Here is a 17,933-nt window from a genome sequence, read left to right on the forward strand (position 1 = left end):
GCAGTTCAGAGTGGTAGCATAGCTTGTGCTAGCCATGCCCCCTTTTCTGGTTTGCCACCAGATCTTTTCCCTTCTCTGCAGTAGTCAGATGGCTAATTGCTTTGCTCCTGACTCTTCTTTGCTAGCCTTTATTTTTCTTAGTATTTTTCAGGCAGTAGCAAGCAGCTGTTCTTTATTTCTGCTTCTCTTCCTGCCCTGGATCGAGTATTGAGCAGTGTGGTGGTGCAAGCCATGTGGAGCCAACACTGCAATCCTCCCTGCCAGACTCCTGTGCTCCATTGTCCTCTCCTTCCTCTCCTCTCCCCCTCCCGCCCCCTTGCAAATGCATGGCAGAGCAGCTGCACCAACAGCAGCTAAATTCAAGCAGTGTGCTGAGACAGCTTTTGCAAGCTCTTCAGAGGGCAAATTGTGCCCCACCTGTTCTCAGCTAGCCTACCCTGGTACTTCTAGGGCGCGGGGCTCTGCATCAGAAATGCATGTTGGGTCTCTTACTGCCCCAAAAAGCTGCAACTCCAACACAGAAAAGCCCAATCAGGAAACCCAAGCAGAGTGGGGAAAGAGATTCCAAGAGAGGAGGAGGACTTCAGCCAGTCAGCCAGCCCAGGATGTAAAGCCCAGGGCAGCACAGGACTGGAAAGAGGAAGGAAAAAAAACTTAAAGGGCTCCTGGTTCCACTGTCCAAGTCCTAAAAGGGGTTCTCTGCTCCTTGGGGAGAGAAGCAGGGCTTTTATCTAGTTTCCCCTTCTTCCTGTTTCAAATCTGGGAATTTTGACAATGAGACCCCATCTCCTGGGCAGGGGAAATGGGACCTTGAAGCGGGAAGACACTGAGGGAGACATATTCAGAGGGCATAAGGCTCCTCATTCAGCAAACTGTAAGACACCGTGCTCTGGCCACAGTCATGCAGCAACATCTGCAAAGCAAGCCAAAAAGATTGGGGGGGGGGGGAGGAATCCACAAAACTCTAAAGAGGGCAAGAAAGGGTACAAAAAACATAAGTAGTATTTGTCCTCTGATTCAGGCAACTCCTCTTCTGCTGAGGAAGGGGGAGCTCTGAGGTTCTGTTTCTGAGCAGGACATGGGGAAAAAAAGGCAGCCAAAATTTTCATCCCAAGATATTCAGAGCCATGTGCAGAAAGGTTGCATTCACAATTCAGATCCAACCTGACTAGGAACACTAGGACAAGCCTAAAAACAAATACCCACCTTCCAAATCCTCACCTGAGGTAGCAATTCCCCTGCCCCCATCCTTTGAGGTTGTGATCAGGGAAGGATGGGAAATGTCTGACAAGGGTGAACACACTAACAGAGGCACATCTAAAATACTATAAATTGCAAGGGCCCGAAAAGTGTCATTCCAATATTCCAAAGATCAGTGCTGCAGTGACATCACTAGGAAAAGATATGATAATCCCATCTGAAGGGGATTTCTTTCCCAAAGATCCAGCCAACAGAAAGGTGCAAGCCAGACTTAGAAGGGACCATAAAGCTTCCTTGGCCTCCTTAGATTGTCCTTGGCAACAACATACTTAGTAAGAGTTACAGTATTCTGTCTGGATGATCTGAAGGCCAGAGACCAACCTGACTTCTGGTCTGCTCTTAAGAAAATTTCCTTAGCCACAGCATTCATGACAGGTGCCTCAATGGAGGTAATGAGATTTTCAGCCAGGGCCATGGAATTCAGGTCAGTAGGCAGATGCCGTATATGGCTTCTTCCCTGGAATGAAACAAACAAATCCCATGTCTCTCTAAATTCACATGCTCTATCCCCTATTTCGGGAAAAATTGGATAAGACAGTGCAGAAAATGCTGTCAAACCGAACAGCTCCTCCCCTGTCTATGCAATGTTCCGAAGAGAGATTAGAAACCTAGCAAGAGACAGAAACGCTCCTTTCATCCATCCTCCTCACAAAAGCAACAGAGGAAAGACAATAGATATATCAGGGGAAAACCCTGGAACCAGGGATTGGGTGGAAAATCCAGAGGAAGTCCCACTGCCGGTAAGAGCCCATACAGATCAGAATGGAAGAAAAGTAGAAGAAAGGGGAATAGCCCATGTGTATCAGAATTGTGGGAGACACTGCTAGCAGAAAGGAAAATATCAGATAAGAAGTTTACTATTCCTTTTCTCCCCAAAAAACAACAATAAACTTTCTTTTATTAACCTTTTTTTTACCTTTCCCTTAGAAAATTTAGCTTATGTGCCCACATATGTTAGCTTTAGAGTTATAGTTTAATAGATTGTAATTATATTTTTTTTCTGTTTTCTGAAAAGGGAATTTTGGTTGTCAGCATGGTTTTAAATTAAACATCAATTATTTGCTTGGGTCCTAACATCATCTTTTGAGTTTAACTGGACATTTATGAAAATCTTTTTGCTGATAAAACAGGCAGCTTCTTGAAGCAAAGGAAAAATATCAGGATGCAGAAGGCAAAGTGAAGAATTTGAAGAAGTTTATTAAATTGCTGGATCAAATAATGACAGAGAGATATAAAACATATCAACAGTTCAGAAGGTGAGTGTGATCTTCATTGTAGTGTTAGTGGTTCAAATACCTGTGATGGGGCAGATTAAAGATATTTGTCACAAAATTCTATGAATTGTGGAAATTTAGGCATTTCCCAGGGCCACTCAGAAGAAAGTTTTGTATTCAACACTTTTAAAAATCCTATATTAGGCCCTCATACCATACGTGCTTTTTTCAATAATTCTATTTGACCATTATCCTCTCTTTGTCCTTCTCTCTCTAAAACACCCAACAAAACTGAAATTGGGAAAGGTATAACAAAAAGTATTTCAAGAGTTGCAACTAATTAAATCTTTTAAAAATAAATAAATAAATAATTTTTTTGCATCACTTAATCCCAAGAGAGAGTTCCATGCACTGGATGTTACCAGAAGGCTTTGCTTAGACGTTGTTCACCTTGCAAATGGGTTCTTTATTACTGAGAGTTCAGAAATAAAAATATGCTATTGAACGCACACCTGAGGTTAGAATATGGCTCTAAAATTAGAAGCTGCTGTTTTCTAGCAGCCCTTTCTTCTAGATGGTTAGCATTTCTTCGATTCCACTTTTTGTGTGCATATGCGCCATGCACGTGAGATTGAATTCTTTTGGCCAGCAGTGTCAGTTGGGGATATGCTTTGCTTACATGACTTTATGCCCCCGCACCTGAGGGCAGAATGGGTCCAACCATCCCTCAATTCCTTCTTAACGCCCAGGACAGAGACACAGAACCCCTGCAGCATCTGCCTTCTTCTCTGTGCCCTGTGCTAGTGTAATTAATAGTCTTACTTAACTTAATTGTTAATTAGTTCTTTTATATATATAATGTCACAGTTTTAGGGTTATTTGCAACTTTCACCTCCCTCCTGGTTTCCTTGAGGACACCCACTTAAGGTTTTAGGCTTCCCAGCCATCATCTCTCCTGGGGCGGATACCTGCACGTCTCTTCTTTCAGACCACGTTGCCAGTCTGTAGTAGTGCATTCTTCCGTCCTAACTGCAGGACTGTGCACTTGACTTCGCTGAATCTCATCAGATTTATTTTGGCCCAATCCTCCAATTTATCTAGGTCACTCTGTATCCTATCTCTACCCTCCAGTGTATCTACTATTCCCCCCAGCTTAGTGTCATCTGCAAACTTGGGAGGATGCAAACCACCCCGTCCTCCAGATCATTAATGAAGATGTTGAACAAAACCGGCTCCAGGAATGACCCCTGGGACACTCTGCTTGATGCCAGCTTCCAACTAGACATCGAGCCATTGATCACTACCTGTTGAGCCAGATGATCTAACCAGCTTTCTATCCATCTTATAGTCCATTCATCCAACCCATACTTCTTTAACTTGCTCGCAAGATGGGAGACCACATCAAAAGACTTGGTCCAGCCACTGATCTATGCCTCCTCTTGAGTTCTGTCTGATACACATTCTTGATTACCTGCTGAATTTAAAAATCACCAAGTTCCATTAAGGTTCATCTAACTGCCATCACAGCTTTTCAGCTTGGGAGGTTTTTAGTTTTCATACATTTGACCATTATTGTCAAGGAGTCATTTCCACTGTAGGACCTCAACTTAGTATATGCACTGAGGGAAATCCCACTTGAATCAGTGGGTAACTGTTCCCTCCTTTATTTTTCCCTTAAGACCTCATTCCTCATAGGAGGGTAGGGGCCGTACATGGTGCTATCTTACTAAGGTGACATTATGTCCACACCTTTACTTCCTACATAAAGTTTCTTCAAAATTCCATGTTAATCAAGAGATTCACCTACTGGTGTTTTATCCCAAGCCTCACTCTTCAAGAAAAGAAATGAGCTTCCATACATGGAAAAAAGTTCTCACCTCTTTCCTGGACAAGTCTGGGCCCTTTGGGGTATTACGTAGGCTTTTCATCTTGATTGCAGGACGAATGAAAGGATATCTGATTTCCACATAAACACTGTCCAAATGGGTTGTAAGACCTCTGTAGCTCTCCTGAAAAACATACCTATCTCAGGGCAGAGGGCAGTTGCCAAGTCTGTTTACTATAAGTAGAATTGGCCCTGTTTTCCCTGCGAGTTGTTTATTTCCTGCAAGAGTTGCAGGATTTGGGCTTTTTCGCAGTTTCCGGTAGCCACTTTTTTGTAGTTGGTTGCAGCCACTTCCACTTCTTTTTCAGGCCAGTTGCTTCTGCGCACTTCCGGTGCAGTGTCCTTGGACTGGAAATGCAAAATCTGTCATTTTGGTTCCATTTATTTCAGGCGTCATTTCCACTTATTCTTTTTCTCAGGACTTGGCAACTCGACGTGAGCCAGCTGACTGGGCCAGCCACAGCCATGCCACAGGTCTTTTATGCTCGTGTAGATGTATCCTCAGATGGCTGCAGTGCAGTCACCTGTTTCCCTCAGTATTCAAGGAAAGGGTTCCAGGAAAAAGGAAGGATGCCTATAGAAGGCAGCCAACTTGTAGAATGGGTGTATCCAGAACCACATCACAATTTCTGTAATGTACATCCTTGGTGCTCAGAACTCACTGGTTAACAGCCTTATCAGGCATTTTGCCACTGATCACAAGTGGGAGTCACACAACTCAGTGCCGAACAACTTCACTCAGTGGAGAATGCCACTCCAAGATAAACAAGAAGTTTAACATATATTGTTCCAGAGCAGCATGAGGTCAGGTCTTTTGGGATGATGCCTTCCCTTCCATCACACTACTACCCCAGGCAATCAATAAATTCATCTGCTGTTTCAGGTTCAGAATGACAACATGGCTCTCAATTTGCAAGTTGCAGATTTCCAAATATCCAACTCACAGGAAATAACTGATTCCTGGTGGGAATGTCTCACTACCAGTAAGGCATCCTGCTCTTTCCACAGCACCCAGGGTATTCACAAAGTATGTGCCATGTGAGGCAGCTCATCTAAGGGAGGCAAAGAAATCTGGGGCCCACTACTTATTTCTGCTTTCCTGCCTCGATTGCCTGGCCTCTGACTTATGGTTCCTGACCTCCAGTTTGTCTCCTCCCTCTGACCCCCCTGGTATCCTGACCTGGCCTGACTCTGATTCCAGACTTTTGGCTCTGATCTCCAATTTGTCTCCTACTTCTGACCCAGCTGATTCTTGATTCCTGTCTCATGACCGCAGATTCTGGCTCCGACCACTAGGTCTGTGACACTGTGGTAAAGTCCCCTAAAGATCTTATTCATGTTATTCCTCCAGTCTGGGAGCTTCCTCCTTTTTGGGACCTCAGTGTACTATTTACTGCATTTTGGGGTTCCCCCCTTGAGCCTTTAGCAAACCCTTCTCCAAACATCAATGGTTTTTTTCCCCAGAACTGTGAAAAATGGATGGGGGGAGGGGAGTCTGGGAAGTTGGTACTGGATGGCTCCCATACATACTAAAGTAAATTGTAGAATGTTTACTTATGGGGTGTATGTGTGTCTCGATAGAGGAATGGAAAGTATGTACTTTTAAATGTTAATTTATTTCCTTGCTTTTGTAGTTCTATTAAGTATGTTACATGTGCAACCTTAACACACAGAACACAGCTATTGTATGTATGTATTATATTACGAAAATGAAACAGTAATTAAATGATTGATTCCACTCTTTCATTTTTGATGTAGAATCTTTTACTCTAAATCTGTTCACCTTTTTTATGTATATTGTTTTAAAGATCACCGATCTGATGTTTATTTGCATAATTTATCTGAAAAGGTGCCTTACTTTACGATGCAAGCTCTACTTTGACTTCTTGTTACGTCAGCGATCCTACTCTGGAAAAATAAGTTTTGACCACAAGAATGAAACACTTTCAATAACAGTAAGTCAATGTATTTACATTATTAATACCTTACTAAAAGTTACATTTAACATCAAACTTTCATGGACATTTTAATCCTTAAAAAAAATAATTCCGTTCAGGTACCTTTATGTATTTTGGTTCCTTGGCATTTATTAATACAGATTTTTGCATGAAAACAGAAATCTGGTTTCTGTCAATTTACTTTACTATTTCTGTTTCCTGTTCTCTATCTGAAGTCATACCATGCAATCTTCTAACATCACAGGTAGTGTGAATTGATTATCTTGTCAGAGGATTAGAACTTCAGGTTCAGAAAAAATAAGAGGAGCAGATAAACTATTACAGGAATAAATGTACCTAAATGTAAATTTAAAATGTAAAAGATGAAGATGTAGATGTGTATAATTGGTCAGCATTGATTCAGATTTGTATTCTAACTTTTCAAATGTTGACTAGGAAGATGACCACAAGAGAAGTCATGGTATATTACAGGAATATCCACTAAACTCCTCCTTATATTTACAATTAATAATTTGTCATTTGATGTCATCCCACCTTTGATTAGGGAAATTAACCACTTGGAAATTAAACAATTTGTCAGACTCTTGAACAGTTGAAGACCCATTATAATCTTTTTAAAAATGATATAAATTACTCATGTGGTCAGAATGTTTTTCTCTAGATGAGAGAGAATGTGGGATAAGGTGCAAAATTTACATAGCATTTCAAACTCCTGCAACATACAACACCATCTTAAAAAGGGGATGGGGGGAAGCAATGCATTATTTCTGCTGCTCAGATGTATCCAGTCCCTCTTTTGGGTCCCTTTTATTTGATTTCTGTCCTGTTGACATATTGTGGTGAGTGATTCAACACCTACATTAGTCTTGAAAGGTGGTAAAGAAAGAAAGTACTTATAAAATACACTTTGTTTAAAAAACTTACCAGTAAACACATTTTTATGTTTACCTATATCTTTTGTTAAAGATACTGTAATTAAAACAGCATTTTTATTTTTTTAAGTACTTCAGCATACCAGTAAATATAGATGCCACAAGGTGTCACTGTAATCCAAGGAACCAACGGATTGTTTACCCTGTTTCATGTATTCATAGAGAGGGACTATTCCTTATTAAAACACCAGTGGTGAGGTAGTTATCTACTGTTCTATGATCATTGGTATTTGGCAGAAGCATAACTACACTGGTTAATGAGTTTAACAGTTTTAAAAAACAGAGAATTAAACAGCAAGTCAGAAGCTGAATTATTGGTTTAAATTAAATCTGTTCCATGTTTATTTGGGCAAAGTAGTGGGACAGTTGATTTGCAACTACCCCTTACAAAATTGTGTGTGATTGAACTATTTTAGTTTCATTGAAATACATATACACTGAAATATACAAACTTATTGTGTTGCTACATTATATATATATATTGCTTTCCATGTTAATGATTGATATTTGTAAAGTTAAATCTTGTATGAAAAATTGCCATTTGTAATTTTGCAGGATTATAGTTGTGCTGTTTATGAAAGTATCCATCATGATTAATAATTAAATTAATGTCTTAACTTAATTCAAGGTCCAGCCTGGAGATGTAAACAAGGCTGCTCTAAATGACATGAGATCTCTATCAGGAGGTGAACGTTCCTTCTCAACCGTTTGTTTCATTCTTTCTCTATGGTCCATTGCTGAATCTCCTTTCAGATGCTTGGATGAATTTGATGTCTACATGGTAAGTATAAATTTAAACTACATCTTCCAGTTTTGATGGAGAAACTACCCAAGTAGTTAAGTGGAGAGCATTAGACAGCTGAAAGGCTATGGTAGTTAATTTTGGTTGTGAATTTACTAACATTTTTCCTTCATAATGCTAATTAGAGAATACATTAACTTACTCTCTTGTTTTCTAAGTTAATAACCAGAAATAAGGCACATGTTTGTGTAAGTAAGTCTGACTACTTAGAATATAAGTTGAGTTAATGAGATAACTCAGAAATATAACTTCCATATAACTTGCTTTTCTGGATCTTAACATCTTCCCCAGTCCACAGCTGACTACATAACATTGCTGGGTTGCCTCAGAGATCTGCTAAGAAAACTCTGGGCCTAGCTTATGTCCTCATTTCATCAGTGTGCAGTTTTGCCTTTATTGGTAGAACAAGTATAGCAATTTAGTTCAGTGTTGCTTCTTGGAAATGTGAGGTAGGCATACGTTCCTCTCCATGCTTATACACCAGAGTTCTTCCAAAGCTATTGAAACATGGATATACAAAATATCATAAATCTAGACAGGGAGGATACAGGTACTCTGCAGCATCCATAGATGTCAACTTCCTACCCGATTTGGGGGTTTTGTGATATAATTCAGTTGTTCTTTGAACATTGTTTTTATGCCAGAGTCTTTCTTTGGACTGTTGAGAGTTTAGGAAAATAATTTGGTCTGTTGAGAGTTAATCTGTTTCTTCAGAAATGACATGTGTTTGGAGCACCATTTAGACCTAGACATAGCCCAATCAGTCACAGATTGGAGGAGATGGCAATCCTAGAAAGGAAGTTATGTCAGGTACCACATTTTTCACAAATTAGAATAAATCTTAGCTGGATTATCTTCTCTGCAATAGAACACACTTCAAGTATATTGGATTGAGAGAAGAAAAATATCAGCATGCAAATCTAAAATAGAAAATTAAAAGGGCTCATCATGCACCCCTTAAGAACACAGATGCATTTATCCAGGTTTAAAGTTATTTTACTTAAACTTACCTCTACAGATCATCATCTTTGGATTTTAATGCCGTCATGTGGACCAGACTATCTCTAAGAATTATTGTGATTAGGGTTATAGTACCTTAAATTCAATCCTGGACAGCTCCAAAAGCATGTATCCAATGAGACTCCAGGAAGGCAGCTCTATGTACTGTGCATGCATATTAAATGAGGCTTTACTGAAGCTCTGCCACATTCTCAGCTCGTTAAAATTAATAGTTTTCAGCTACAGCCTTGCATACTCAATGAGCCCCTGAGCTTCATCAAAGGTCTTGACTCACTGATCCAAGATATGTATCTAATGAATGAGGCAGAGGCTCTTCTCCGGGAACAGATGGTTGTGGTGGGTTCTAACCAAGCAATTTCACATAATGGATTTTTTTCTTTATTTAAAAAAACCCAAAAACAAACAACTAGAAAATTCCAATGAGAAACTGTATTGAGAGAACTTTAAGGGTGCATGGTTAAGTGATCAGGACAGCAAATGATAACTGTAATATCATAGTGTATGTGCATTAAAATACAGTCTTCAATTTCATGGTCATATTCTGGTTTTCAAACACAATACAACATGCATATTTTTCTACAACTTTGTACAATCCACTTGTGTAATTGACAGCAGTGAGGCAGGTCTTTGTAGGAGGCCTTGCATTGTTCATTGTGTTTGTTGTATATAAGTGACTACCAAGCACTGTTAAGCATATGCTGTGTGGTGCATGATAGTATAAAGTGCTATGCATGAATCCAAAGTGGTAGAAAAAAGGTACGATGTATTGAGATATAGTATGTGTTTGTGTAGTTGAAGGCTGTATCATGATGCACACATGCAAAGGGATAGAGTTACTGACAGGCACACAGCCTCTATTCCTGAATTTCAGTGCTTGACTGTAACTTTAATGTTCTCTTGCTGTAGTTATTTTGGTGGAATTTCAGTGTACATGTTTTAGTTAATTAGGTAATCATGTTAGCAAAATATCTCCAAATTTAGTTTATGCCAGTGGTTATATTAATGGTTTATATGATAATGCAAAACAATAAAAATGGTCATTTGTCTGATCTTAGGACATGGTTAATAGAAGAATTTCAATGGACATGATGCTCAAGATGGCAGATTCTCAACGTCATCGACAGTTCATTTTGCTCACCCCACAAAGCATGAGGTAATCATTTTTCCTTAAACTTTCTAACTTGAAAAGTACACTAGAAATGTGCAATAAATATGTAAGAAAGAAGGCAATAGACTTTTTTCACAGTATAGACTCCTTGGATATCAGCATCAAAAGCATTCTTAAATGGCCACCATGATGATTTGGGGATTTTAAATAGAATTTGTTCACTCCTCCCTACTCCACTGTCCTTCAGTGATTCCACGCTTCATGATACTATGACTGTTATTTAGGGTGCATGTTCACTACAAGACACTGTGTGATTCCCAGCCTACATAGACATACACTAGCTCTCATCTTAGCTAGTACACTAAAAATAACAGTGTAACTTTGGTAGCATAGGTAGCAGTGGTGGCACTGTGCTGGCTGCTCCAAGTGCAAATCCTGCCTGAAACCCCTGGGTGCATAGCTGGAGTTGCCAGCCCGTGCTGCACGCTGCCTGTGATACTGCAGCTACATTACTATTTTAGCATGCTAGCTCAGATGAGAGCTAGCACTAGTTATGTCTAAGCAAGCTTGGAATCAAGCTTATAGTGTAGATGTAGCCTTCGTGTCTTCATTACACTAGCTTCTCTGAACCACTTCCTGAGTTACTGAAAATGAATTCAAAGTAACCTCTCCTCCTGTATGCCCCAGAACAAACTGTTCCAAGAAGTAATTTGCTTAAGGTATCAGACTTTTTCCAAACTATTTTACTGTTGCAGTAAACCATTTTATCTGGAGTAATTGTTCTCCGTTCTAATTATTTGAAAAGTTTGTGTTGCTTTTCTTACTCTTGCAACATTCTGACTTGTTCACTGTTGATTCAGTGATGCTAATACACCCTACGATTATCATTATGAGCTGAATTTTGTAGCTCCAGATATCCTGTCCTTAGAAATTTTCATTTGACAGCCAATGCAATTGTTGTATTCCTCTACCTCGATGACCAGGTTTCTTCTCTATATAGTTTGATGGTCAGGGATTACTGATTATTTTTGTGCCACCATGTCTCAGAAATGCTGTTATGTCTAAGTAATCTCCTAATGTCTTTCAGACGCTCTCATTTTTGCTTTTTAAACTCTACTTTGTTGTGCAGACATTTGTAGTAAAGAAGATATTGTTTTCAGCAATCTCTAGATGGGTGGATCAAACAGCTTGAAGGATTTTTTATTTGCTTTTGTTGAAACATATTTGACTATTCATCCATGCGTTCCTCATGTCCTTCCATTGGTGCAATGATTTACATTTTTGGAGTGTCACACAAAATATATATTTTGGCCTGTTGGTTCTTTGATCAAAATTATATTTTTGATTATCTCATGATTCAAACTGTGAACCTTGAATGGGCTACCCTGCATTTTCTATATAGTGATCACAAAAAACGGTAGTTCTGTTTTTCCTGTGTGACTGGCGTAGGCAGATGCTGTTGTGTCACATGTCCCAGAACAGTTTAAAAAGTAGTGAGACTGCTATCGAGCACTTACCAGCTACAGATCTAGCATTCCAAACTACACTTAAAGGGTACCCCTTTTTTTTTGTACTGGCAGGGTTTATTTAGCAACCATGTGAGTCATATTTGCTTTTCAATTATCTCTTTTCATGCATCCATATGTAAAATCTTTTCTGAAAGAGCGGATGTGGTTTGAGTTTGATTCTTATTAAACACCTGGAAGTCCTTTTTGAGCTTTCTTTTAAAACACCCTCCTGGCTCCAATCAGATCAGTCAGGAGGGTAGGTTAATTACAAGCACACTGATGCCAATAAAGATGTCTGCTCCTTATGTTCATGAACCATGACAATCCAGTTTTGTGCCTGGCCGTTTTGCAAGGACCCAAGAGACAGGTGTGGAATGCTGCTTGCACCATCTCCCCTTGATCTATGCAGCTGTTTGAGGCCAGGCACAGTCTGTCCCTCAAGCTGTGGATAACATACTTAGGTCACTGGAAAGCTAATGATTAAATATATACTGGACATGGTTGTTTAAAAAAAATTGCTACCTCAGGAAATGGAGAGTAGGATATGATCTGAAATACAATTGATGCCAGTCTTCATGTCTGTCACTCTGAATAATGTGAGCAGAAATAAATGTTACGTAGCTTAAAAAAACCAGAATGTTTTTACCACAAGAATGTGCCCTGAGGTGGAACATAGAGCAAGTTTGCTATACATGTGTCATAGCCATTCTATCAAGCATTCAAAACAAAACAAAAAAGTATGTAAGATTTAAGAATACCATTAAAGGCCCCACAAACTCAGCTCAGGATAATACAGTGTAAGGTCAAAGTGGTAATGTTATAACCTGGGAAAAGGAAATACTGTAATGTGTATCTAAAAGGAAATCACAAACTTGAATCTACTCAAACTAGATAGCTGTAAGAAAAATGTTGACATACCAAGAAAGGTTTGTGGTTGGTTTGTGGTTTTTTCCCCACCAATTATAGAGTAAATAAATACAGGGAACTCTTTTTCCATGGTTAATCAATATATAGAATAAGTAAAATCACATAATAAAAAGTCAGTATTAATAAAGACATTGCTAATAACTTTTTGGAAGATGGAATGTGAACATGCATTTCTAATATACACACATTAATTCTGATACTAAAATATTCAGTAATGTAGCACATAACAATTCTGAGGAGTTCAGTAACAAATTATTTAATACACTGCCCTCAAGAAGGCACCAGAAGAAGATACTGATAGAATTAAAACCTTTGCTTTGAAATTTTTTTAAAATAAATGCCTTCGCATTAATCTAGGAGCAGAATACAATTCTGTTCTGTCATAATATATTTTTTTAAAAGCTAGTACCTTTCTGAATAATTTATGAAGCTGTATTTAGTTAGAAATGTGGGAATTTGCCATTTGATTGTATTGTTCTAGGTATATGGTTTCATACATTTACATGAAGTATTATGAAGTCTAATTTTACATGTTAAAGTATATGCATTTAATTGCAGTATTAATATAGAGGAACACTAATGTAACAGAAACAAAAGTACAAAGAAAATACAGTTAAGGTATTTTGCGGAACAACCTCTGGCCCGCAACTTGATCCTGCATACATGTATGTGTGTAATTACGCTCAGGTTGAGTCCATGTGTGTGTGTGCAGCCTTAGGATCTAAGGTAAATTTAAACATTAAAGGGTGTTTGAGCACTAATTCTGTTTCTCTTGGAGTTTTGCTTTCAGTTTAAAATTTCATTTGTATAATTTATGCAGTCTAGATTTTAAAATTATTGGACTGGAATAAGAATGGTATTATTTGTGGCATAAAATATATAGAGTTCACAGCTCAAGGTAAAGGTTGTGGGTTAACGTCCTGGACATATTGACGTTCGTGGAAAGTTTGCTATTAATTAACTTCAGTAGGGCCAGGGCTTCACTCCATGTTACTGTTTTATACAATCAAAGAAAAATGTGCTGTTATATAAGGCAAATAGATAATGGAAGGTCAAATTGACAGAAACATCAACTCATTCACGAGGGACATTATTTAAAGTATATGTTTTGTTTCTAGTTCCCTGCCTACGAGTAACCTTATTCGGATCCTCCGAATGCCCGACCCTGAAAGAGGACAAACAAAACTAAATTTTCAACGTAGACATCAAGAAGAGGAAGAAGACTAAAATTAATAAATACCTTTGACACATTAATATGCTATCCCTAATGTTCAGGTTTTTATAGTATAAATGTATATAATTTATATGTCTGTAAGATTACTAAGGGTTTATCTATACACATGGTGCAAAAGTGTGTACTACAGAGGTATGATTTCTAAAATGTACCAACGTGTTGCATGCTAATTGGTCTGCATATACCCTGTTGGTACACACTAAAATATCCTAATGCACTTTGCTCCACAGTGTGTGTAGACAAACCCATACTTTCTTATTGCAGGTTAAGAGAATTTAATTAAAGGACATTTTTAGTACATGAGAAAGCTCCTTTATATTTTATAGAGAAATAGTATGTTATGAAAATGTAAATGAAGTGTGTAATTTTAGTAAAACTGCAATTTAGTGTAAAAAACTTCCAGTTTGGTTGAATGGAAAACATTAAATGAAAATGTTCATTTTGATTAATTTTTTTTAACTGCCAAATACCTGAGCTTAAAGCATAAAATATACTCTTTTGGCTTTTCTGAAATACATTTTGTATAATTTAGCTGGAGAAAAATCATTTTAAAAACTCTTTAAAATCTGTTATAAGTAGTAATGTGTTTATATATATATTTAAAAATAAAAAGTCTCCGAGTACTCATAAATTCTGCATGCTAGGTTTATGGTTTTTCAACTCTATTAAAAGAAAATTTTAAAATGTAACGTAAAATATACTTAATTTTCAAGACTAAATTTTGCTGTTCAGTGTATCAAGGACAGGATCATTGTGCTATCAGGCAGTATCTGTGATTTATTTTGAGTGATATTAACAATGTTTACATATTTAGCTATGTATTTTGCCTTGACATATTTAAGAACAGAACTACTGAAGAATGAAAATCAAACAAAACAATGGGTTCTGAAACTTTTGCACACTTCTTTTAAAAGAGGTCTTCTCGCCCAATGTTATATAATGTTAGAGGAGTTATTAATACATTCAATCAAGAAGTAAAATTTGCATGATGTAATATTATCAGAAATATCCGTGCCAAAATATCTAGCACTATAGATAGCTGTCATCCTAAACTTGGAGAGTTCTCTGCTGCTTTGTTTTTTAAATACTTTATTGGTACTACAGCATAGGAGAAAACGTTAGTTTAATTCGTCCTAGGTCTGTGTTTCCTAAATCAGGAAAGTTGTTGCCCAAATGGGAGTAAACTAAGCACTTCCTAATGTAACTGCCAAGTATATTTGAATACTTTTATTGTATTTATCAGTTTAAACATACATGTTCAATTTTCCAATGGAACTAGAGTTGTTGTATGTATCGCGAGACTGTTAATTTTCAGTGTATATTCTCATGATTAAAAAGTGCAGAATTTATTGGCAAAGTGATCTTGGACAGGAAAACTAATCACTGTTCCCAAGTGGGTTCTCTTCATAAGTCATTTGAGGCTCTTAGGGCATCAGCATAATAAAACTAGCAAATACTGCTTTTTCAGAAGTTAGATCATTGATTGTATTTATATAAAACATATACGTAATATCTTGTGCAGATATAATACATGCATACATATCTAACGATCTATATAGTACAGCAAAACAGAAAGGAAACTTGTACCCCAGAGCTGCCAATACAAAGGAATATACAACAGCAGAAGACACCTCGTGCCTGCCAGCAGTCTTTCTTTGCTTTTAATCTAATTCAAGTGCGAGGCACTCTGATAGTACAGTGATGGCCACCAGTACAAATCTCTAGGCTAAGAGACATGTAATATGGGGACAATTTCAAAGCATATCAGATATTTTTAAATGGCATTTGCTAGGTAGCATATGTGCAAAAAACATAAAAACTAAATAGTTATATTCGCTAAAATGCATATCGGGGTTAAGATCAGTGTACAATGGCATGTATAGTAAATATCACAGTAGTTTACTTCTGTTTGCTGTTGTACAGTCTGCTTCTGATCTTGTACTATATCTAGGAATAGTAGTATAGCGTTAACACATGCAGGCATGTTGTACAATAACCTTACTGCTTTTGTTATTGTACAATATAGTAGGAAGGTGCCGCTTTAAAAATAAAAAACATTTTTATATCTTTTGATCATGAAAAATAGGGGAAAGACTATTTTTCTTTGTTTCTTAATTGTATTTTTCAAATTACTCCACATAAACTCTCTGGCCCCTAAGGAAGTTAAAAGCTGTTAGGAGCTTCTCTGCAACTCAGTTTAAAAGTCAAGCCATTCTGTCTGCATTCCTTCGAAGTTGCTGTGCGTCAGGAATAGCTCAGCTCTTTCAAATAGCCAGCTGTTTTAATTAAAAGGTTTTTTCCTGTTTCATGCCAAATTTTAAATTCTTTTAGAACAGCTTCCTTTTCAATTAGAGAGATTTTTTTTTAAATGACTTCAACAGTCCAAGTTTTCTTCAGCTGTGGAAGGGCCAGTTTCCCTCTGGACTTTATTTCCATGATGCTTCTGCAAACACCAAACATATGTAACAAGGTGCTAGATGTCTTAGAAATACTGAAGCTAATTAGGTACTAACTGTAAAGTGGAAATCTGAGAGGAAGATATGCTGGTACTGTATTTAGATCTGAAACAGGCTTAAGATGTCCGTGCTCAGTGTTTGTGAAGTTGGACAACACAAACTGCGTGCTTGATGCCAAGGGCTATGGTTTCCCTGGAATGAAAAGGCCAATTGTCTATAATAACCTGGTTCTCTGCTCTCTTTCATGAACTAACCAGTAGCTTAGTTTTGGTTGATGTGGAACCCTGGCATTGCAAACTCTTAAACTACATGGTAAGATTGACTGACATCTGCAACCCCTGGGAGGAAGTCCCCTAATGCCCTTGCTGGCAAAATGTGAACCAAAAAAAAATGATATGGCATTTGTTCTTACTGACTTCCTTCAGGAGCCAAGAGAACAAAGTGCATAGAGAGTGTGTATAGGCAAGGAAAAGCCTGCTTCACTTTAAACATATACATCCTCCATTAGTACCTTTTTAGATAACTGTGGGGGTGGGGTGTTAAAGTAGAGGGTTAAATTACCACAGCTCTCACTAAATTTCCTTCTAGCTTTTATACTTGATCCCAAGTTTTTTACTAGAGTCCTGAAATAAGTAGACTTTTCTTGGACTATTTAAAGCAATAGCAAATATTTGTTCAGGCTTTCTATTCAAATTGCATGAAGTATTTCTTCTGAATTTATCATTTCCTGTAAAGTGTACAAATGTGTGCTTCACTGCCAGGACTTTTCTTTGTGACGTTGATTTGCCGTGAATAAATCATTTGTTCATAAATCAGTACGTTCTTGTAATGCTCTTGAGTGAGCTTCCTGGTTCTCAAACCTTCCTATTCTCGGTACTTTGAGATATGGATTTATTTGTGTCCGTTATATGGCCAGTGGCCATTTTGTACAGCAGTGCTTTCATGTCTTGAGCTAATTCCCACTGAAATCTGGTTGGAGCTTTTTCATTTACTTTAATGTGAGACCCTAAGTCAAATGTAGAAGACCAACTGCAAGTCACAGTAAATAAATGAGTGATTGATGTGAGCATTAATTCAAGGAAGTACCCGATATATAATTAACTAGCTTAGTGTTTAGTATGCACTTGTTTATTTTTAAACTAACAGGAATTATATCACTTAATAAATTTAGTGACTGCAGTGCCTTGGTGAAATTCTGGTGCAACGTTGTAGTTGAAATTTCTGCTTTTGGCTGCTTAATGTAAACAGGAAAATTAAATGACAACATGCTTGTAGTCATGATGAAGAGGACCAACTTAACTGATTATTCCTCTAATCAAAAGAGGATGAAACAATTAGTGTGTTTCTTTTACTGTGAAGAATCTGCAACATAGATGGACATGTAAAAACAATACTTACTGCCTTGCTGCTTATTGACTTGTTTGGAGATATTTACTCTGACTTGAAGCTTAGAGCCTCGCTTGCTTTTTCAATCCAGAAATGCAGGGTGATTTATCTTGATTTTTAAGGCATGATTTGCAGATTGGCAGAACTGTGCTTGGTTTCTTCAAATGGTAACAAAAGTAATTTTTAGGTGCTGGAGTTTTGCTGTCTTATCCCTACTGGCAAACAAGGCCACAGTGCGTGCAT

At 37.8% G+C, this 17,933-nt stretch overlaps 1 protein-coding gene across 5 annotated transcripts in view; it reads left to right on the top strand.

Moving 5' to 3' along the window:
• SMC6 (structural maintenance of chromosomes 6) overlaps window positions 1–17,716 on the top strand; it is a 109,170-nt gene extending 91,454 nt beyond the window's left edge. For 4 of the 5 annotated variants that reach the window (XM_067544733.1, XM_067544735.1, XM_067544736.1 and 1 more), the window contains 5 exons: window positions 2,391–2,516; window positions 6,209–6,314; window positions 7,878–8,030; window positions 10,127–10,224; window positions 13,733–17,716. In XM_067544733.1, the coding sequence (XP_067400834.1) occupies window positions 2,391–2,516; window positions 6,209–6,314; window positions 7,878–8,030; window positions 10,127–10,224; window positions 13,733–13,841 (592 nt within the window). In that variant the 3' untranslated portion in view covers window positions 13,842–17,716. Of the gene's footprint in view, window positions 1–2,390; window positions 2,517–6,167; window positions 6,315–7,877; window positions 8,031–10,126; window positions 10,225–13,732 lie in introns of those variants that run through there. The other variant, XM_067544737.1, reaches the window with a different exon arrangement.
• The last annotated feature ends 217 nt before the right edge of the window (window positions 17,717–17,933 follow it).

The sequence above is a fragment of the Emydura macquarii genome, unplaced genomic scaffold (genome assembly GCF_026122565.2).
Source record: "Emydura macquarii macquarii isolate MOO-44397 ecotype Brisbane River unplaced genomic scaffold, CSIRO-AGI_Emac_v2 contig_1027, whole genome shotgun sequence".
NCBI classification, from domain to species: domain Eukaryota; kingdom Metazoa; phylum Chordata; order Testudines; family Chelidae; genus Emydura; species Emydura macquarii.